The following is a 22,109-nucleotide window of genomic DNA, read 5'->3' on the forward strand; positions in this document are numbered from 1 at the left end:
CCCCTCCCGCAGCCGGGCCAGTGGAGTCAGCCGTTCCCCCAAGGAGCACAGGCCTGGGGCGGACACCGAGAGAAATGCAAACGCGCGGACGCGCCCAGCTGGAGTCAATTTTCTTTGGAGTCAGCGTTAGAAGGAATCCACGTGGACCATAAAGACACTGATGTTAATGGCGAAACTGCAGACGCAAAGAACTTGTGTGCGTACAGTGGGGCCTTGACTAACGAGTTTAATTCGTTCCGAGACCGAGCTCATTAAGGAGCTCGTTAACTCAAATTACTCTATCAACTCAATGCAAAAAACCGGCCAAGAGACAGCTGGTATCTCAAAAAACTCGTTAGTCAGACACTCGTAAGTCAAGGCCCCACTGTACACGCATGACCCTGGAGGGGGCAGGGGCAGGCTGGAAGGGGTGGGGAGAAAAGGGGACATCCTGGTATGTGATACTTGCAACATTAGAGATTAAAAGTAAAATAACATGCTGCTGGAGCACCTGCTCTGAGAAGTGTTCTCTGAGAATTGGGCGCAGGGACGGCTTGAGCTCCCGATGGGATTGATGGGCTGCGTCCTTGGTGAGAAGGGGACGTGCGTCAGGGTCGCCTTTCAGCAACTGATGCCAGGAAACTCAGAAAGAAATCTGAACGTCCATCAGCAAAAACACTGGCCTTTAAGACGGCAAAACCAACTCTCCTCTCCGTGCGGGCTTCCTGCCTAATTACATCTTACTTCACTGGTCCGCTGTCTTCCTTCTGATCACTAAAGTTTCTTTTCAAAGTCTTGTGTCTTTATACGTCATTGGGAGTCAATTAAAATTGGTCGAGGGGCACATTATACGTAAATACATAAATAAAATGTTAGAAATCATTTTTCTCACAAAAGATACTTTTTTTCTTTTTATATTTTAAGAAGGATAAATATCACCATTAAGAGAATGGAAAGGAAACACAGAGTGGGGAACTATACTTGCGATATAAGTGCCTTCTGTCATTTAGAATAGAATGTGAAAAATAAAAGTATTACAAATAAGACAAGTCAAGCCAAGAAAGAAACAAACAAAAGCCTTAAAAAGACTTTTTAAAAAAGAGGCGAATCAAATGGCAACTAAATATGTTTTAAAAGTTTTAAACTTCACTAGTCACAATAAAATAAGTAACAACTCCACAATGAGATGACATTATGCACCACTAGAATTTCTAAAATGCAAAATAATGAAAATGCCAATTACTGGTGAGACTACAAAGCAAACGGCCCTCTCTCAGAGCTGGCAGAGACTGAGTTTAAAAATTCAGTTTGGAAACACTTCTGATGTAGTTACCAAAAGCTAACAAATGCATACCCGGGGACTCAGCAATTCCCAGGGATATATCCTTGGACATTCACACACATGTTCTCTAAAAATATACTAGGAATTCCTTAGTAGCAGTGCTTTGTAGCAGCCCTAACCTCGAATTCACACAAAGGCGCGTCAGCAGAGGGGCGGATAATTGGTATCTTCACAGATGAAAATACTACACAGTGATGAGTATAGATAGAGGATCCACAGTCACATGCAGATAGATTTGTGAGAGTCTCACAAATACAGGGCGACCCGGAGCCAGACACGGAAACGACCTATTTTGTGATGCCGTGCACAGAAGCACACATCTGTCGAGAGAGGTCAGGGCCTAAGGAGGACCTGGCAGTGGCTGGACAGGCCTGAGGGGGCTCGGGGGCTTGGGGATGCTTGCTGATCTGGGTCCTGGCTAAACCGGTGTGTTTGGGTTTATGTTTACCAACTGATGCACATGCACTGCGTGCTTTCTGTTTACATATTACACATCCACCAAAGTCTATAAAAAAGTACCAAGAGAAGACTTGTCTGAGTCAGAAAAATCTAGAAATAGAGGTTCCATTTCTTGCTCTGCCATTTAATGTGTCCCCAAATCACAACAACAAAAATTAAATTGTCTTAGATTTCTATGCTAAATGGGGGGGGAACAGTCTGCCTGCGTCCTCATAGGACTGGTTGGAAAGCCACATGGATAGATGACTGGTCTTCTGATATATTAAGATAAAGCACATATAAAGCTGCTATAATGAATACACATAGAGCAATGATAGAGTAGTCAAAGCAATAGAAAGTTATTTGATATAACTTAGTATAATTACTTATAGAGTAATTATAAGTAATAACCTTCTGGCCAACTGGAGGAAAAAAATCAAAATTTGTACCTCCCTTCCTACACCAAAATGAGTCAAGATGAAGCAAAGCTTTAAAATAACAAATGGAAGTTATAAGAGGACTAGGGGGAAAAGGCTAAACCTTTTCCATATCTTAGCTCAGAGAAAGCTTCGCTAAGCCAAACCATTTTAACGTTTTACAATGAGCACATAGAACCTTCATAATAAGCTAATTAAAATATGGCATAAAACATTTTTAAATTAATTTAATTCCTATATTTCATATTTGCATAACACCATTAGCATTTTCTTGAAACTGAATTCAAAGATGATTGTCTCATTATAGGATAAAACATTGTCTTTATTAATTCACTTGACCGCCCCCCCCCCCCCCAAAAAAAAGTACCTACTATGTGTTAGGAACTTTTCTAGAGCTGGAGATCCAGCAGTGACTAAACAGTGACAATTCCCTGCCCTCGAGGAGCTTACCCTGCAGTGGGAGAAGACATGAGGTGTACCAAGTTCTACTAAAGGGTGAGAAGTATTTATGAGAAAATGCAAGGCGGAGAACAGATAGGCGTGCTGGATGCAGGGGATGATTAAGGAGTTGAAAGTTTAAATGGTCAGGGAAGTCTTCACTAAGAAGTTAGTTTTTGGACAAAAATGAAAGGATCAAACGATGTTAATATGTAGGGGAAATGCATCTCAGGCAGAGGGAACAGGAGGGGCAAAGGTCCTGAGGCAGCCATGCGCACTGGTGGGTTCAGGGACCTGCAAGGAGCCTATTGTGAGTGGAACAGAATGAGCGAGGGACAAAGTACTGAGGTTTATGGATAAAGGCGATATGGCAGCTAAATTAGGGCCTCACAGGAGGGCAAGAACTTTAGCTTTTACTCTGAGTGAGATGAGGAGCCACCGAGGGTTTGAGATGAGCCATGTCATGATCGGGCTGCGTTTAAAGGGATCTTCTGGGCTCCTGAAGTGGAGGAGGGCGGTTATGAAAAATCCAAACTAGAAATAAAGAACAATTAGAGCAACAGAAAAGAGGGAGACAATGACATAAGAAGAAAGGGTAGAATTGCCTTCCTTCACTCATCAGACATCTGAGTGCACTGTTAGGTGCTGGCTGGGAGGACAGAAATGAGTTAGACACAGATTCTGCCCTCACAGGCAATGCCCACGAGGAGATCAAACATATGCAGAAATCACTCCAATACACACAAGAATGCAATGAGCGAGGGGCAAGTGTTCGTCTTGGTTGGCAAAGCGGGTGGTGGTGGTGTGGACTGAAGCAGCCGGCCGCAAAAACACAAGCTCCATGATGGCATGCATCCCGCCCCTGCCAGATGGCCAGACGCCAGCACCTGAAACAGTGCTTGGCCCGGGGACCAGAACATATTTGTTACCCAATGACCGAGCGATTGCCGTGTGCAGATATGTAGGGAGAAGGGCACCGAGCAAACGCAGCACCATGAGCAAAACCACAACTATGAAGAGTTACAGTCCAACTTGGCAGAAGCAAGTGAGAGGAGTGGAGATGGAGCTGGAGCCACAGAGCAGGGTTAGGTCGCAGCGGGTCCTGTGGAGCCACCAGGACTGTGGCAGCAGTAAGAACAGAGGGGCCCACTGAGCTGGAAGGAGGGTGTGAGCGAGGACCCAGCCCCATGCTGGGTGGGTGGACTCTAGCCACCGGTTTGGATGATACTGTGAAAACCTCCAGGAAAGGTGACGAGGCCTCCATCAGGCTAGGGCCCTTGGCCCCTTCGCCAGGAGCACTTCCGCTGTCCTGAGTGTCTGTAGACGTGTGTTTATTTGTACGGTGATTGTTTTCATGGTCTATCTGCTTTTCTTCACTAGAAACATTCAGTACCGGTGGAGGACGCCTATCTTCATCCCCCCATTTTCCTTGTTCCCTTCACTCCAGCCATCAAGCACCTGAGGGTTAGCTGCACACAGAGCCAGCAGACAGACACTGCGTCCAGCCTCTCCTGCAGCTGGATGAGGCCGTGAGAGGAAGGTTTGGCAATGGACGTGAGCGGAAGTGGCCAGTGCACCTTCTGCCACATCCCTTCCCGTCCAGGGAAGCGCTGGCTCTCCTTTCCTGCCTCCCTTCTTGCAGGCGGCTCCTCCCCCTTTCTCTCCTGCAGGACATCGCTGTTGGAGATTATGCCCTTTTGGGACTAGAGACCTTTCTTAGGCCTTTTTCATGACGGGGGAGGGGGGCATTTGGGGGTGGAGGGAAGAGCGGCTGCAAGGATCTATCTTTCATTGGCTTTTTCAAAAACAAAAAAGACAGGCCTGTGAATCAATTCTGTCCCGTGGAAAGTGAGTGAGATGCAGTACAGTGGTGGGTCATGCTCCTACAAGGAAGTTCTCCGCTTCCTCTCGCCCCCTCCTCCAGGGCAGGGATTTGGCCCTGGTGGGGTGAGCCCACCCTGACCCAGGGCATCATCCTACAGGATACGAAGCAAGAATACACAAGAGCCCCACGTCCCTGGACCCACCTCGTGGGGAAGGAGGGCCCAGCCTCCCTGGACTGTGTACGGGCTTAGGCTTGTGTATGTGAGAGAAGCAACTTCCATCCTAGTTAAGCTGTCAGCATTTGGTCTCTGTTAACAACAGCCAATCAGTACCTTAACACATCCCTTATAAATACTGACAGTCATGACTATGTGTTGAATGAATATGATTGTCAGTAGAAAAGTCACTATGTAAGTAAACTCATAATAAATATTTTCCCATTCCACTGAGCTTTGAGCATAAAACATTTATAGTATATTGGAAAATAGTAATATAAAGCTTCAATGGCAGTGAAGTTCTGTATCATGACCTTGGGCCCGTAACGTAGCTGGCTTTGTCACAGGTAGGTGAGCAGGCACAGCATTCATTCACTGTCTGCTGGGCGGAAGCCCGGACACGCTAAGCTCGCTGCTGGCTCCCGATCCCGGCTGTCACGCCACAAACAAGGCCTTTCCGGGGAAAATGGGCCATAAAGGCTTCGCACCCTGAATGTCATATCACTCTTCTCAGGCAAACATCAGCACAGTGTGAGTCTGAGTGTTTTCTGCTGTGGGACCGCTGCCATTGCTGGCTGTGATGCAGAACACAGCAACCATTTCAAGGAAGTCTGGGAACTACTTGCTGTTGAAGAGCAACACTTGACACTGGGGTTTAAAACATTTACAGCTACACGTGTTATTATTTTGTAAACAAGTTTGTGTCTTCGTATTTAAATTTGGACTTTAAATAAGGATGTCAGCTGGCACAGCCCAGCTGATCAAATGGTCAGGTTCGTGTGCTCCCATCGCTGCAGCACCGCCCAGGAATCCACCGGAGGCGCCCAGAGCGCCCCAGGGAGAGGCCTGTGTGTGTTCTGTGGAGGAGCACTGGAATGGTGACATTCAATTAGCCAAGTGCTGGAAGTAAGGAACTGAAGGAAGGCTTCACACCAGGAAAATGGTGTGGGAGTGGGCTTTTAGAACAAGGAATTGTGATTAAGCTGGACACAGGCCTGTTATTTTCTGAATAAAGATAAACCTCAAAAAGAGAGGGGCATTTTGACTTTATAATGACAAAAGGTCTATACTGTTGGAAACAGAAACATGGACATGTAAATACTGAATATGAAAAAATTCTATTTCCTATACCACTGAAGTTGTTCTGTATAAACAGGATTGTCTATCTTTCTTTGATCAAGACCTTATTATTGCTGTTGGTGGTGGTTTTCCTTGGAGTAGTAAGTCCAGGGCCTTTTCTTGCTGATCCTAAATTCCCAGAACTGTGTGTAACAACTTATTAGCTTAACTTAAAAGGAAAGTGTTGATTAAAGGAATAAGTGAATGGCTGAATAATGTTTGCATCCAATAGTGATGATTTCCACTAAATCAAGTGAAACAACTACCCAACATGTTTTGAAGATCCCAGTAGAAAAACACATATTAAACAAAGAGATGTTCTTTTAAAAATATGAAAACAGGATAATTTCTGTCAAATAAGTTGCTTATAAAGAAGGCTGCTTCATAATCAAGTTTTTTTCTTTTTGAGTCTGTTAAGCACTCTTATTACACTTGGCAATACTGAAATATTTGATTTTCCAGAACTATGACTTTAAAGCCTTTTAAAAAGTAAACATGATTATGAAGATGAGTTTACAACAACAGAGAAAGAATCTGACCAATATTTTTTAGGTCTGTGAGAAAATATAACATTGAAAAAATCACTAAGATTATAATCACGAGCTTGAACAGTGATGGTTTTGGGTATTTGCTCATCAGTAGTCATCTTGGCTCCCATGACCACCTATTCACACGAAATACACAAAAGGACTGAAGCTACAACTAGCGGGAGTTTTCATCTATTTTCAATGATTTTTAACTATTGTAAATCAACTGACCCACATTCCAATGAATGTCATTTGTGTAGCAATGTGGAAATCTGGCCTGGGGCGGTGGGGGGGCTAGAGGTATTCTGTCATTCATGTTTTCATTAAGAAAGTGGTTTCAGAATAGGTATTAGTTTGGCAACATTTATGTAAAACACATAATGTGACACTGGAAAGCAATACCACTCACTTAACTTAATGAGTTGCTATGCAATAAGTCAGATCCTCCCAGAGTGTAAATTACACAATTTGAAAGCCGCATTTATTATTCAATATCTCACTCCCAGACAGGTGCTCGCTCAGTGGTAACCCTGGCTTAGCAAACCTAATTTAAAGCTGTTCACATCTTTTTTTAAAAAAAAAACACACCTATCACACATGTAGCTAAACCACTTGTTCCTCCCCCCCAACAGTATTAAAACTATTTTAATTACTTCAAATAATAAAAATGAGATATGAGTTGTATTAATAGCCAGAGATGCTTGAACTGAAGCTTGAATTTTTAAAAATTTGACATTTAAAAGGTGTCTTGAAATACACATATTCAGTTGCCTTTCAATATTCTAAACAGGCCGATAAGCATTTTGTAAGAAAGAGTGTGGTTAGAATAAAATGCTAGGATAATTCTGACATTTCCTAGGTTGAATTGATGACACTTCTTATTGTAGGTTATTTAATGAGTTTATGATTCCAGCTCATAAGCACTTGTCAAATTTGAAAGAGAATTTAAGATTTCTAAGAACTAAAATAATAATAATAATAATAATAATAATAAATAGAGAGGGGGGAAAAAGCTAATAAAAAAATTTTCTAAGAACTCACCTGCTTGCAATAAGGCCTTTTGCCTAGTGGGGCTACTTAAGAGAATAGTAAATTAAAGGGGGTCTTGTTCCTTCATAAATAGCTCACGAATAATTTGGGTGGCCTAGAGACCGTAAGTTATTAGGGATGTGCTTATAAATGCAAATATAAATAATCTATCACTTGCTCAAGACCCTTTCTAATGACCTAGCCTGGAGCTCCACACTGCTGGGTACTGTCTGCTACTGGCCGAGTAATTGCCATTTTTGGCAAAGACCACCCAGGACAGGGGCTCAGAGTCCAGAGGAGGGCCCGCTGGCCTCTGTAACCTGGTGTCTGCGGAATCGGATCGGAGGGAGTGCATTCAATTCAGGAGGGTCACTTACGACTGAGTTTTTCATCATGGCTTTGACTGTGAAGCCCTCAGAAACCAGGGAGTGAGGCTGGTGCGCCAGGAGTGGCTGCTGCGCCTGCAGCTTGGTCCTCCTCTTCGGCATCTTCTCTGGGCATTTGTTTACGCTCAGGGTCTCTTTTTCTGCCACCATCTTCCTAGAAAATGTCTTGTTCTCATAAAACGTGTAGTAAAAAAATCAGTGGGTTTTACGGACGTGAGGTCTGGGGGAAAATGTAAAAAGGCGCGCTAATGGTAGAAATTCAACCCTTCCTAGTGCCCAGCTGATGGAGATGTTTGGCAGCTCCCAGGTGAAGGGAGTTGAGGGGAGGGGAGGGGCGGGAAGAGGGCAGGACCTTGGCCGGTGCTGCAACGGGCTTCCAAAGGTTAGCCTCCTGTTGCTAAGCAACGTGTCAACACTGCGGAAATGGCTCCACCCCCAGTGACGTTCGTTTCCTGGGACTTAACCCGGAAGTGCGGCAGACAGCAGGCGGCGGGCAGCGTGAGCAGAAACTGAGCGCTAAAACTACGACTCCCAGAAGGCCGTGGGCTGCTCACGGTCTGCGCGTGCGTACTCCGACGGCCGGGCGCAGGGGCGGGGAGTCCGGGCGGACTTAACCCCGGAGTGCTCTGCCCGAGGGAGGCGCGGGCGGGCGCCCGAGCGCGCAGAGGCCCCCTCTTGTCCAGCAGTGTGCACCTGCCCAGTGACCATGATCGGTACGTGGTGCCTGTCAGGTACAGCCTCTCTGCGCCGCCCAGCGCCCCGCTGTGGCGCCGCGCCGGTCCTCGGACGACGGGGACCCCAGGGTGCCCCCTCCCGCCCTCAGGTGCCAACTGTCAGAGGCAGCGCGGCGCAGTCCGCGCCCCCGGGTGCCCGCGGGGCTGCGGGAGACTGTGGGTGCGGCTGTCAGCCCCCCGCGCACCCCTGGTTTGACAGGCGGTCCCCCGCGACCAGTTGGCGAGGGAACCTGGCGCGCGCCGGTGCACCTGTCCCCGCCCTCCCCGAGGGGACGCTGGCCCCGCGGTCCCGGGACGGGCGCGCTGCCTGCCAGGCCCGGGTGGGCGCGCAGGCCCTCGGGGCGCCGTGGCCGCCGCCTCCCCGCTCAGCGCGCAGACCCTGCGGTCCGGTCCCGTCCGGTCCGGTCCGGTCCGCTGTCGGGGGCTGGGAGGGAAGCCCTGGCCCAGCATTAAAGGAACTGAGGGAGCCTGGCGGCGAGGTTGGGACCCTCAGGCGTTCCTGCGGCTGGGTGGAAACTTCTGTTCCTGCTGAATCTCCATTGGCGGTCTGGCGGGAACGAGTAACTAAGAATCGGTAATGGCAAGGATGAAAACTTTGCATCATGAATGAACCTAGCGTATTCATTATGAAAAGTCCCTAAACACGACGGCCTGGGTGCCGCGCGGCGAGGAGGCGCTGGAAGGGGCCGCTCCGTTGCCATATGAGCGCGCAGTCTTCCCAGCTCAGGGAATGTTAGGCAAACGTGGTTTCAGGGGTGCCTCTGAGCAGCAGTGCGAATGCACAGCGTGGCGTGAACACACGCTTCCCAGTGCCCCCCAGGAATCCTTAGGGGGTTGATGGTGACAGAGCCTAGAATATGTACCAGTGAGTGAGCTTATTTGGGGATTATGTCCAATAAGCGCCATTTGTGAAACACTTGATTGCAACTAATGCATCTGAAGTCAGATGTAGTATGATTTTTATTCAACGTAATCCAGTGCATGGTTAATTTAAAAAGAAACAAATTTATGACAAAGCTATAGATTAGTGGTTCTCAACCTTGGCTGCACAGTAGAATCACCTGGGAATCTTTTTAAAATCCTGATTTATGGGCCTCATCCTCCGGAAATTCTGTTTCTTTGTTACTAATGTTGTGGCCCCACCCCATAACAAAGAAACAGAATTTCCGGAGGATGAGGCCCAGAAATCAGGATTTTAAAAAGATTCCCAGGTGATTCTAATATGCAGCCAAGGTTGAGAACCACTGCTATAGATGAAGACAGGGACTTAAGATCTAAAAATCATCACTTAATTCCAAATTGAGTATCGAAATGATTACATAAATAACTATTAGGGTGAAATTTGTTTAGGCAGTTTTGTTTAGTTTTTATTATTATTATTATTATTTAGAGACACAAGAAGAAAGAGTATGGCCTTGGGATTTGATGATTAAACAGTTATTAGTAACTGGTAATGACATGAAGGATTTAAAGTGGATTTTTAAAAGTTCTTTTTCATACCCTGGCCAGTTTTGCTCAGTGGTTGGTGCGTCGGCCTGTGGACGGAAGGGTTGCAAGTTCGATTGCGGTCGGAAGCATGTACCTAGGCTGCAGGCTCCATCCCTGTAGGGACGCTGGCAGGAGGCAACCAGTTGGTGTGTCTCTCTCACATTGATGTTTCTCTCTGTCTCCCCCCACCTTCCACTGTCTTTAAAAATCAACGAGAAAAATATCCTTGAGGATGAGGATTAAATACAAAAAAAATGTTTTTGTCCTATTCCAGCTACTGCTTTTAATAGTGTAAATTACAACGTAAGTAACTAAATGTATGTCCCATCCTAAGAAAAGCACCTTACGTCTAACAAACAACCGGGAGGACAATGTGCGATAAATGATTTATGTAACTAGTTGCCTTGCTTATGACTACCGGTAGGCGCATTTTAACAAAAACGCCAATTTAGTCTTGGGCCCGGCTGTGTGGGACAGTGGTGCAGGTGCGTGGGAACGAGCGCCGTGGGAGGGAAGGCTGGGCTCGGGGCCCCCAGTTGCTGTTACAGCTTTGGAGTGGGATAGGCATTACGGTTCACACCCAGTGATGCGCTGGATCAAAATGCACATAACTACATACCTGGGGGTTGTCTTTTCTGTGTAAACACCTGTGCTCCTCAGAACTTGCCCATTTCATGTCTGTGCTCTCTGTAATGCTACACCTCCTGCAATGCAAATAGCACTCTTCCACGTTCTTTATCTCTTAGCTCCCTTTGGAGGAAAACCAGGAAGCGGGTTGCTTGGTAGAACAGGAGTGAGGCATTACCTCTCTACCAATACAGCTGTCTTGGCACTGAGACCTTTTCAAAGCACGTACATTTCTCGCTTGGATAATGACTGATATGTCCACTGCCCTGACCTAGACAGCTACAGAAACACAATCTAACTTAAGTCTGAAAAATGATGACTGTGATGACTAAGAAGTATGGAGAAGGACTGCAGGATAATAGAAGCAGCATGGAAAACCCTTAAGAAAATTCAACTTAGAAAAATGTCACTTTGGCACCTCCATATTTTTTATTTGACCTCCTTTAACCTCTCCTTCCCTCTACCCTCCTTTCCACCTGGTAACCCCCATACTGTTGTCTGTGTCAGTGAGGTTTGCTTATTTTCCTTGTTTGTTCATTTGCTGTTTTCAGTTTTATGTCCCAATATGAGTGACATCATATGGTCCTTGACTTTTTCTCTCTAAAGTATTTCCCTTAGGGTGATATTCTGATGCTCCATCCACGTTGTCGTATTTCATCGTTTCTGATGGCTAAGTAGTATTTCATTGTACATATAGATCATATCTTCTTTATCCAATCATCTATTGAGGGACACTTTGGTTGTGTTCATGTCTTGGTCACCTTGAATAATGCTGCCGTGAACATAGGAGTGCATATATCATTGCAAATAAATGCTTTCAGAAATTTCTGGGAGGTACTCTGGGATTCTGGGTGATGTGGTAATTCTATTCTTAATTTTTTAGGAACCTCCATACTGTTTCCCATGGTGTCTGTACCAGTTTGCATTCCCATCAACAGTGAATGAGAATTCCCTTTCTCCACAATCTCTCCAACACTTGTCCCTGAATTGTTGGTAACAGCCGGTCCAGCAGGTGTGAGGGGGTCTCATTGTGGTTTTGATTTGCATTTCCCTCACAGCTAGTGATATTGAACATCTTCACATGTCTCTGTTGGCCTTTGTGTGTCTTCTTGGGAGAAGTGGCTGTTTAGTTCCTCTGCCCATTTTTTAAACTGGATTTTAAATTTTTGTTGTTAAGTTATATGAGTTCTTTATATATTTTGATATTAACTCCTTATTGGAGGTGGGTGTTGTGTGAAAATACTTTCTCCCATTCTGTTGGTTGGCCTCTATTAAAAATATATCTCACCCTTTTTAAAAAAATAGCAAGTCTTTGTATTTTAATTTTTTAAATTTTCTTTCTTTGGGTCTTTTTAAAGAATGTGTTTAACAGTTTTATAGTGATGTTTGTGGTCCAGTGTCAGATGTTAAAGTGAATGGGTAGCCCCGGCCAGTTTGGCTCAAATAGGTGGAGCATCCTCTCATACACCAAGAGGGGGCGGATCTGATTCCCAGTCAGGGCTCTTATGGGAGGCATCCTATCGATGTTTCTCCCTCTTTCATCCATAAAAAATAAAATAAAACCGTTATTTAAAACAGAAATTAATAAAATAAGGTGCATGCATATGTGTACAACAACGTTGCCAGAATTGAACTTCAAATTCAACGTCTTCTTCTTTAAAAAGATTTTGATTTAAAATAACACAGTAACTGGAGCATAGTCTCCTCTGTACCTTGTTTAACTTAACCTCTCCTAGAAGACGTACATGTCTGCATGTACAGATCTACCCCCTGATAATTCCTGCCTAGCCTTTCATTTTATGGATGTACATAAATTATGCAAATACTCTCCAATAAATGAGCCTTCAGTAAGTTTACAGACAATTGTTATCATCAGGAATGTTTGTGTCTATATCATTTTATTTGCATATGTTAGCATATATGTAAAGTAAGAACCTTATTACAGTGTCTGGGTAGGTTTTCTAGATGAAGCCTTTGTAAGATTTTGAATTTTGCCAAGTATTTCTGGTTGTCCTAAAGTAAACCACACTCTTCTACACTCCTGTCTACCACCACAAGGTAGCAGAGACCTGCCCTGCCCCTCTGGGCTGAAAGATTACAGAAAGACATCCCCCCGGAGCACCGACTGGGTCGCCTCTCTCCTTTACACCCGCTCCCCATCCCCAGGTCCGTGCCTTCGAGCAGGCCCAGCTGCACAGCTGTCCTCGGAGGCCCTGACCTCCTGCAGTGTTTGTAGGACTGCCCATTCCCCCCGTGTCCTCTAAAGTTTTATTTTTGCCTTGTGATAGGTGAAAGAACAGGGTATTTTAATTTGTGTAATGAATTTATGAAGGAAAGCCCCTCACTTCTCCTAACACATTACTTTCATGAAAGCAGATCCAACCATTGAACACCTATGTGTGCCCGTCCTGCTCCAGGTGCCAGGGACACATGAGTGAGAAACACTCACACTCACACACACACACACACACACTGCCTGCCATCATGAATGGGCAGTCTCCCTTCACTGTTTGCCCACAAATGTAGATATTTGCTTTCAAGCTTGCAGGTGGTGAACTCTCAGCTCTCAGAGTTGACATTTCTGATTGAAGATACTGTGTTCTGCTACCTGTCCTGCCATTTCCGTAATCTCGGATGAAAGGTGACCTACAGCCAGGCGCCCATCGTGGGCTCTCAAGCCTCCACTTGTGACGGGTAGACTTGTGTCACACAAGAAGTTCTACTACATTTTTGCGGAGAAGATTCTGCATAATTATGTACCGTCCTTGGAGTCCAAAGGCTCCAAAATAATGACCTCGAGCCCTTTTCAATCCTGGAACCGTTTCTGCGGGCTGGCTTTGAAGTCTGCGTTTTTTTGAAGCCTCCTGGCTTCGTCGCTTGGAAAGGAGACAATGAACGCACTTTGTACTGAGGAATGCACATCCATTCCTGCCTCCGAAGCGTCTTTGAAAAATGCAAAAAGGAACAATTCGCCTCACTTCAAAACGCCTCATATTCATGAGAGCAGTTTCCATGCAGAATACTTCCTTCCGTTCACTGCGAGTTCTTTGATCAGTGAAAATTGTTTCTTACCTGCTGTTTCTTCAGCCTTTAATTGAGGCCCAGTGCTCATTCGGTGTTTCTGTTTTAATTTGCATTTAATGAGCTCATTTTAAATGTTCCTTTGTAGTAGTCTGAATGGTTTCTCTCAAGTTTTGTGATGTTAGAGGAAGAGATGTGTGTGACAGTTGGCTGACTGATGTCGCAGCTCGCCTCCCTGGCTTCTGTCCCTCACCCGACAGGAGAGAATCCTTGTTGAAAGGACTTGCCTTAATGCGTCTATTTCCCCGGTTCCGTGGGTCCCCCTTACCCAGGGCTTCTGCCAGCTTATTCAAACACCTGTGTCACTAAACAGAAAGCGTTCCTCCTTGGACTCACAGGTATTTCAGCTCAATAAGGATTTCGGTGTCATTTCTTTCTAAGACATTGGACCAGGTGGCGCTCTGCGGGGGGGCCAGGGGTGATGGTGTATGTGTATGGGTTGTGTGTGGGGAAGGACACGGAGAAATATAAGACAGAGAAATATTTGGTAACTTTCCAAAGTTACTCACCAGAAGTCCTACCTCAAAGAGCTGGTGCTGTAGTGGACAGGGCAACGCGTGTTTGGGGGACAGCGTCTGCCGTCTCCCACGGAAGCAGAGTAATTAGAAAGAAATGTCGGTGTGAACACACCTCCCCTCACAGCATACCTGCCCACGCTCTCTGCTTTGGCTCGTGTGATTCTCGCAGCCATGAAGGCCTCTCCTGTGTACAACGCATCTAGAAACTGCTGTGCGTCCCTCAAGACCCCCTTCAAAGGACCAACTTTCTAGGGCGTTTTCTTTAAGGGCTCTCCACCTGTCCCCACCTTTCACCCACTGCTCAGTCTGAAGCAATGAACTCCTTGAGAATCAACTAAGAAATTAGCAACTACTGCCCGGCCCTCGTGGCTCAGTGATTGAACGTCAACCTATGAACCAGGAGGTCACGGTTCAATTCCCGGTCAGGGCACAGGCCCAGGTTGTGGGCTCAATCCCCAGTGTGGGGCGTGCAGGAGGCAGCTGATCCATGATTCTCTCTCATCACTGATGTTTCTATCTTTCTCCCTCTCTTCTCTCTCTGAAATCAATAAAAATAGATCTTAAAAAAGAAATGAGCAACTACTGTTTGTTAGGTCCTCACTCCTGGTATAGAAAGTGTAGAGAAAAAGAAAGGGTTGCCATCCTAAATCGTAGGTACCACGATGAAAGTTTGCACAGGGAAGCCCTGGAGAGGGCAGCTGAGCCCAGGCCCGCTGTTTCCCTGCAGGGGGGGGGGGGGGGGGGGGGTCGCGGCGGGGAGGGGGGTGGCTTTGAGTTGTCCCTAAGGACAGGGAGGAGGGAGCTGGATGGAGGCAGCATTCTGAACTGGGGGTGGGGGTGGGGTGGGGGGAGTGGGCTGGGGCGGGAGGAGGAGGAGGGGATACAGGAGCCCAGGGAATGGGGAGGGCATGTGATGATGCTGAGGCTAGAGGAGGAGGCTGGCGCCAGGCTAGGGCCTGGTATGGAAGCAGTGTCAGGAGGGTGGGTTTTTACTTGGTAGCAAGGAGTCAGCCATGGAGCCGCTGTGAACAGGAGGACATTATGAATGGGTGGTGTTTAGAAGAGATGTCTGTGGCCATATGGGAAGCTGCAGGGTATCCCACATGTGCCAACAGTGCCGAGAAGTCCTGGCAACCACTCATCGCCTCTGCTTTCCCTCAAGTGGGAGATGAGCAGTCACTGCGAGTGGCCGGGTTGTGGGGTCGGAGACAGCTCTTCTCAGGTGACATGGGTCTGATATGTCACTAACTCGTCTCTAATCAAGGGCCACATTTTTAAAAAATTGTTCTTATTTCTGTAGAATGTGTTACCTGTTATTGACAGGTATGCTTTCACTCAGGGCACTAGCTTTGGAGTTATTTCTGTCACATAAATAATCTGTATCTCCTCCGATATGTGGCACATGGCGCTCAGGGTTCTATTTATAGTCTCTGCCCTAAATGTGAGGACAGCGTCGCTGTGGCTGGAGCTGCTGAGTGCCCCAGCCCAGGGCAGTTCCCTTCGGTGTCTGCGTAACGTATGTGCCGGCCACGTGTCGAGAATGTCCTTGGACAAATGTTGGGTTTTTTGTTTTGTTTTGTTTGTTTTGTTGATGATTTATCCAATATACTTGTAAGTCTTGAACAGGGTTCCTCATCAAGGATAATGTTAGAGTCCTTAATGTTGGAAGAGAGAAAAATCACTATGTACCATATGTAGAACCTTACCCATCTCTCAAACCCCCACCCCACCCTCATCAAATTAGGTCAAAAATGACTGATTAGGGAGCCGAGTAATGTTGGTGTTCCAGTTGAGATAGTTCATTATTTGTCCTCAGGATTGATGAGCGTACCAGTTCCTCCTTTTATTAAATGTTTTGGCGTCTCGGTGCGTAAATGTGATGACCCGAGGCGAAGCCTGTGGAACTGCCTGGTGGTTTTGTAAGCTTGTTCTTCAGGGCAGATCCATCTTCCAGACCCGGACGATCGGAGTTAGACGTCCGAAACTCACGCCGTGCTGTCAGTGTCCCGGACACAGACCCAAAGGGTGAACTGCTGTGTTCCCGAGGTGAGCCTCCGTGTGGCATCCACCTGTACCCCGCCTCCTCTTCACCTTTTCTTCCCACGTCCCTCGATTTTCTCAGGAGCTGGGATTTCCCATTTCCCTCTTCAGCTCCCAGGGGCAGCCGGTGTCTGGGTAATGATGAGGTGAGCTCCTCTCTGCTTGCCACCCGTTTCCCCGGCTCCACTGCTGGTACAAAGTGTATCCCAGGTCCTGACGGGAGTGGTGTGACTGCCCAGACCAGGGGCCACTGCACCCCTGCCACAGGGAGCAGCTGTCTGAGCAGCCCCGTGCGGGGCCTGGGCTCCATGCTTCCAGGGGACTCAGTCCTGCCTACAGCTCTTTTCCCTTATGCCCGAGTTTTGGGGAGAGGTGAGCTTTGGGCTGACCAGAGGCTAGAGTAGGCTTACTGCCTGGAGAAAGAAAGGTTGAAGAAAAGGAACTCATGCTCCAGGTTTCCCCTCTGCCCTTGAACTCTGGCTGAGGGTCCTCGGCAGCTCCCTGGCGTGTCCTCAGACCGAGAGGTGTGGATTTAAGCTCCGCCCAGGCAGCGGCCTGTGGGTGGCTGCCGTGGGGGCTGCTGACCAGGCAGCAGTTGCAGCCACCACTGGATCTGGAGAGTTACCTGCGATGACACCTAGCGATGTCAAGTGAAGATGCCTGCAGTCACAGGAGCTGCATGCGTCCACTGGGCAGGCATTTTGAACATACGTACCTGGTACACATGTGGAGAGCTGGTACGCGCTTCCCACTCTGCATTGAGGAATTGGTGAAACCCCAGCCAGTGGTCGGTAGGGGAGTTCCTTCCTTCATCGCGGTCCTCTCTAGAGCTTTCTCCTTCCTTTATTGTCCGTTCGGTGCATGTGTGTGGCCCAGGCAGTTTCTCACTACGTGCAACTTTCCATCAAATGTGTTGATTTCCCCCCATCAGCCCATTTCAAGGAAATCACACCTAGTCTCAGTGTGCGATGCTGGAGCTGAATGCTGGTCCCGCGTGTGTCCTCGTGCGCTGGCCAGCACTGCGCACTGCGGAACATTGTATCGCGATTTTTGCGGGGGAGAGGGAGGATCTCGAATACTTTCTATTTGGGGCTTAATTATCTAAGGAACTTCTCTATGGGGTCTAGTCATGGTTGTCGCCTTCCTTTGTGTATAAATTTATTTAAAAATCCCTCCTGACTTCTGCAGCCAATTTAATTATTATAAATAATTAGAATGCAAGGTAAGCTGGTAAGGGTGGCTATGCTACTTGAGGTCAGGTTTCTGGAGGTGACATGATTTTTTTCTTTTTGTCCTTCAGTAATGATGATAACAGGGTGAATAATGTTAATGACCTAAGGCTGGTGAATATGTGTGAATTCTTTAATGGTGAAGAAGTTGTTTTTAGAAAGTATTAACATCAGAGCTTCGTTACCCTAACTTAAAACCAGCTTGCATTAATTGCCACTTATATATGAAATCTACTGGGAGGTATAACCAAAAATTTTTATCTTTGGGTTGTGGGATTTTTTTTCATTGTGATTTTCTGTTTTTCAGATCTTCAGCAATAAGCAGATCATGTTTTAGAAATACAGTAAATGTTATAAACGCGGTGTTAAAGCTAGGACAGTGCATGGCCACTGTAACCCATGCGGAACTGATGACCCTTTTGTGACAAGTTATGCGCGATAAGTAATGGCGGTGCCTGCAGTGACCGCAGGTTGGGTGGTAAGAGCAGTGGCCCCTGGAAAGCTGACACCACTGCCACCATCGCGCTGACTTTTTCAGGGCGCTGCTCGCCACCGAGACTCCGTGGCTGCCTTAGTTTCCGGTTGCTGCTATAACAAGTTACCACACGTTTGGTGGCTTAAAACAGCACCAAACTGTTCGCTGGCCGTTCCCGAGGCCACAGTCACAGGAGAGTGTAAGGGGCTGAAATCGGGTGAGCTGAGGAGCATCGATCCTCTCCCACCTCCTGGCCCCCCTGGCCCCTCCTGGCCCCTCCTGGCCCCTGGCCCCTGGCCGCCCGCTCTGTCTCATCACTGGTTGTCCCTCCCTGCAGCCCCTGCCGCTCTCTACAATGACACCTGTGATTACATTGGGGCCCCGGGGATCTCAGTGGCATGTGAAAAGCCCTCTTGGCCGAGGTGCCCAGGCTTTGGATCAGGACGTGGACATCCGGCGGCGGCCCCGTCCAGCCCCCCACGGTTCCCATGAAGGCTGCCTCCATTGGGAGCTGGTTTTGAAGTGTCCTGTTATGAACTAAGGACGACAGATAGAGGACGTTGCGGTGACCAGGACGCCATTTGATCTGGCCTTTCCTGAGGTCACCTGGAGGCAAGGCAGTGATCCCTCATGTGATCTGGGCGCTTGTGTGTGTGGGTGAGTCGATAAACCAGCCAAGGACATGAGTCACTTTCGAGGCAGTTGTCCAGGTGGCCAGGAGCGTGCGGCTCTCCTCCTGGACGCGTGGGAGGCTCAGCTGGGCAGTTTGTGGGGCCAGGCGCTGGTGTGCGTCCCGCAGGGCAGGGGGCTGTGCTATGCGTGTGACAGGAAGTGTGACTTCCCCCAGCAGCACAGGGCCTGGCAAAGCAGGGCCAGTGGCCGTTTTATGTACATTTTTCCTTCTCTTTTAACAATTCACTAGCACCTCAGCCATAACGCTCCTGTGGAGTATTTTAACTTTCTATTGCCCTTCGTAAGTAATAACTAGTCTGGCCTAGTTATTTTCTTGGTTGAAAATTACACAGTTAGATGTTTTAAATAAATTCTGGTAAACTTATAAAGGACAAAAAGGAACAAGATTGTGTAACTTAATTTGCTTCCTTTCTTTTTTTTTTTTTTTAAAGATGTCAGTATAGAATTTGGTTCCATGCGGCAGTTTTAGCTGAAACATTAGGGAAGCATTTTCTTACACATCATTAGTACAGTTAGGAGGAACTCGCAGGGAAATGTGGAGTAAAATTTTAAAGCAGGTGCAGAATTTGATTTGTAAGAAAAGGAAAAGTTGCATTTTTATGGGAAAAAGGTAAGAAAATAAATATAAAATTCAACCAGCCTTGGTTGAGAGGGTGCGTTACAGGGCCTGTGATGGGCACAAGTCTGCGTGTGTCAGCGAGGAAGCCACAATGTAGGGGGGACGCTGTGGACACAGCAGAACCCGCCATCCGGAGGGAGGCTGTGGGCGCCCCTGTGCTGAGCAGGAGCAGCCGAGGGGGATGGAGCACCAGGGCTGTGGAGGAGCTGATGTTGAGGGATCGGGGTGAAGGGCGGGAAGGGGGGACCCTGTGCCAGGCTGCAGAGCTCGGGTTTTGCCCCGTGAGTAATGAGGAACTCACTTGGTCTTAATGCCAGGAAGGGGCGTGATCATATTTATTTTTAGGAAGAGCTTCGGCAGCGGGCCACGTGCCATCTCACTCGGTGACTTTGGTTGACATAGACATGATGACAGTGCTAGTCTGGTCTGTCCTGGCTCAAGGAAGAGCAGCAGGTCCACACAGCTGAGCGTTGGAGTCTAAGGCCCATTCCCAGAGGACATGGACTTCAGTGCCCACAGTCGTCAGGGTCGAAGGGACAGACGTGGAGAACGTGGCTCCTCTAAGACAGTGACAGAGAGGGTGGCAGGGCCTGTGGCTGAAAGTGGGGCGTGAATTCAAATAGGAAAACAAATGAAACCTGCAGGAGCTCAATTCCACAGTCTTGAGTCTGTTGCAGGCCTCCCACATGGACCTCGGTGCTGTTCCGACACATGCGTGGTTTCATGTATCAGGATAACCTGGTGCATCCACGGCTGGTGGACTTCAGAGTGTTCTGACAGGGCCATCTTCCTGCGAGAGTTTCAAGACTTCCTCTCATTCCCTGTCAATGCTTTCAGCTTCATTGCCCACGTCCTTCTTGAAGGAAGAAATGTGCTTGTACTTAGTGATTGTAAATCCGTGACTGAATCTGAGGAGAGGAGGCCCTTGTCTTCTCTCATTTTGTCTTCTCTGGCCTCCCTTCCTGCGCCTGCGGTGGGGGTACCACGTTAGCGGAGTGCACACTCTGCTGGCACTGGCCTTGGGTGGGTCCTCACTGCATTTATCTCTGTGGCCCGAGCCCGGCAGCATCCCAGTGAGGGTTGACATGGACGGAAGAACTAACAAGCCGGGCAGCGCTGCTGTGGTTGGCCTGGTGTGCTAAGTATGTTAGAGTGCTGCGTCGTCTGAGAAGATGATTCATTAATTTTAGGGGGGAGTGTAGTCTGTCACATTTTCCGGGGCGAGAACGGAGCCAGCACAGGGCGATGGCTTTTCACTTCCCACCTACTGCTGTTTCTCCCTGCCGCTTCTCCAGCGCCAGCCCTGGGAGGGAGCTGCTCCGTGATGGTGATTCTGGAATGAGCCGGATTTGAAAGTAGCTGCTCTATGCAAGATGTTTGGAGTATGAATGACGGGCGCATTGTCTCTTGTCCACCTTCAGCTTTAACTTTACGACAGATGTGCGTTTGCTTCTGTGAGGCCTGAACTTGCTGCTCCCCTAAGGCGGCTTTCTCGCGGAGTGCTCTCAGGGAAACATGCTCCCCTGTAAAGTGATCACATATCCCTAAAAGCTTCCTAATCACATTACCGCAGCTAAATGGTAAACACTCTGATTTTCCTTGACCCCATCATCTCGATTAAGTTCAGGCTGCCGCATGATTGATGGAAGAAGCCCACAGGCCAAAGCCAAGGGGAGGGGCAGGCCTGGAGCCTGCACAGCAGCTTCAGGGCAGTGTCATTTGGGGCGGGGGTGGGGGGACGCATTTGAATTATCCTGAGGCATTTCTTTAGTGGGCAGATGGATTTGTTTCCATGCTCTTAGCGTCCACGGGCTCTGATGTCATTCCCACAGCCCTTATGGATGCTCGCACCCCTCCTCCACCCCTCGGACCAGACTCGCAACCACAGAAAGTCCCAGTGCTACCACAAAGGACCGGTGTTGGGGGGTTGCACCCATGCTCTAAAGACGTCCCTTCACACGTCTATAAGACAGGTGTAAGTTTTGAAATGATGGGTAGTTGGGGCGTGGTTGCGAGCACAGCCCAGCAGTGTCTTTTTGCCCGCATGTCTCCCGCCTGCCCCAGGGCCACAGCGTCACTCACTCAGGGTGACGCAGAGCCCTGTGATGAGCAGCTACCACCCCTCTGGCTCCCAGCGGGTGGAGACACGTCATCCAGCAAACTCACGTTTGTGCTTGTTCTCAAAACCCACGCATATTTCTTTGTCATGAAGCGTGGAGGCCAGTGAATAGGAAGCTCCTTTCTGAGGCAACGTGAATCTCCCTAGTTTTTAGCAGTTCGTTCTGCGCATTCAGTCCAGAGCACTGACCTGGCACATGATGCGCAGCTGGAAGGCTGGACAGGACCCTGGAGTCGTTGAATGTTGGCACTCATCGTTCTACTTCTAACGTGTTATTCCATCCTCTCAAGTTGTTTGTATTTGCTTCTCACAGCGAGAAGTCATAGCTAATAGACAATCTTTTGCAGTTAACTATACAATAAGCACTTTGAGTCATTTTATTAGATTTCTGAAGGTGAATTTTGAACCCTAAATACTTTGCTTTGGTAAGATTTTTGATAATGGAAAATAAAATTATATTTGTCAGCTCTTTAATTCCCCGGATCTGACATACTTTTCCTGCCTTCTCTACCCTTTGGCAGAGACCTAACTTTATAAATAATGGTCTTTTAGCTGTTTTCTGCTTCCATGATAATAGGCTTATTGGTTGGTTGGTTGGTTGGTTGGTTGACTGATTGATGGTACTTCTGAAAACCAGGCTTGGAATTAAACATATATGCATGTTGCCTATGGCTAGTAGCACTCCTTATCCATGCCCTTCCTCGTCCAGGCTTATTTCAAATCACCCTCCCCCTAAACTAGAGCATAGCAAT

The 22,109-nt window shown here is 47.6% G+C and overlaps 2 protein-coding genes across 5 annotated transcripts in view; one reads left to right on the forward strand and one right to left on the reverse strand.

The window, feature by feature from the left end:
- PACRG (parkin coregulated) overlaps positions 1-8,035 on the reverse strand; it is a 299,322-nt gene extending 291,287 nt beyond the window's left edge. For both annotated transcript variants that reach the window (XM_070419164.1, XM_070419162.1), the window contains exon 1: positions 7,726-8,035. In XM_070419164.1, coding sequence (XP_070275265.1) covers positions 7,726-7,884 — 159 coding nt within the window. In that variant the 5' untranslated portion in view covers positions 7,885-8,035. The remainder of the gene's footprint in view (positions 1-7,725) is intronic.
- A 337-nt stretch (positions 8,036-8,372) lies between these two features.
- The window catches only part of PRKN (parkin RBR E3 ubiquitin protein ligase), a 515,476-nt gene continuing 501,739 nt past the window's right edge, over positions 8,373-22,109 (forward strand). For all 3 annotated transcript variants that reach the window (XM_070417373.1, XM_070417375.1, XM_070417374.1), the window contains exon 1: positions 8,373-8,447. In XM_070417373.1, coding sequence (XP_070273474.1) covers positions 8,441-8,447 — 7 coding nt within the window. In that variant the 5' untranslated portion in view covers positions 8,373-8,440. The remainder of the gene's footprint in view (positions 8,448-22,109) is intronic.

The sequence above is a fragment of the Myotis yumanensis genome, unplaced genomic scaffold, assembly GCF_028538775.1.
Source record: "Myotis yumanensis isolate MYYU_CA2020_CCGP unplaced genomic scaffold, mMyoYum1.0.hap1 SCAF_6, whole genome shotgun sequence".
Lineage (NCBI taxonomy): Eukaryota > Metazoa > Chordata > Mammalia > Chiroptera > Vespertilionidae > Myotis > Myotis yumanensis.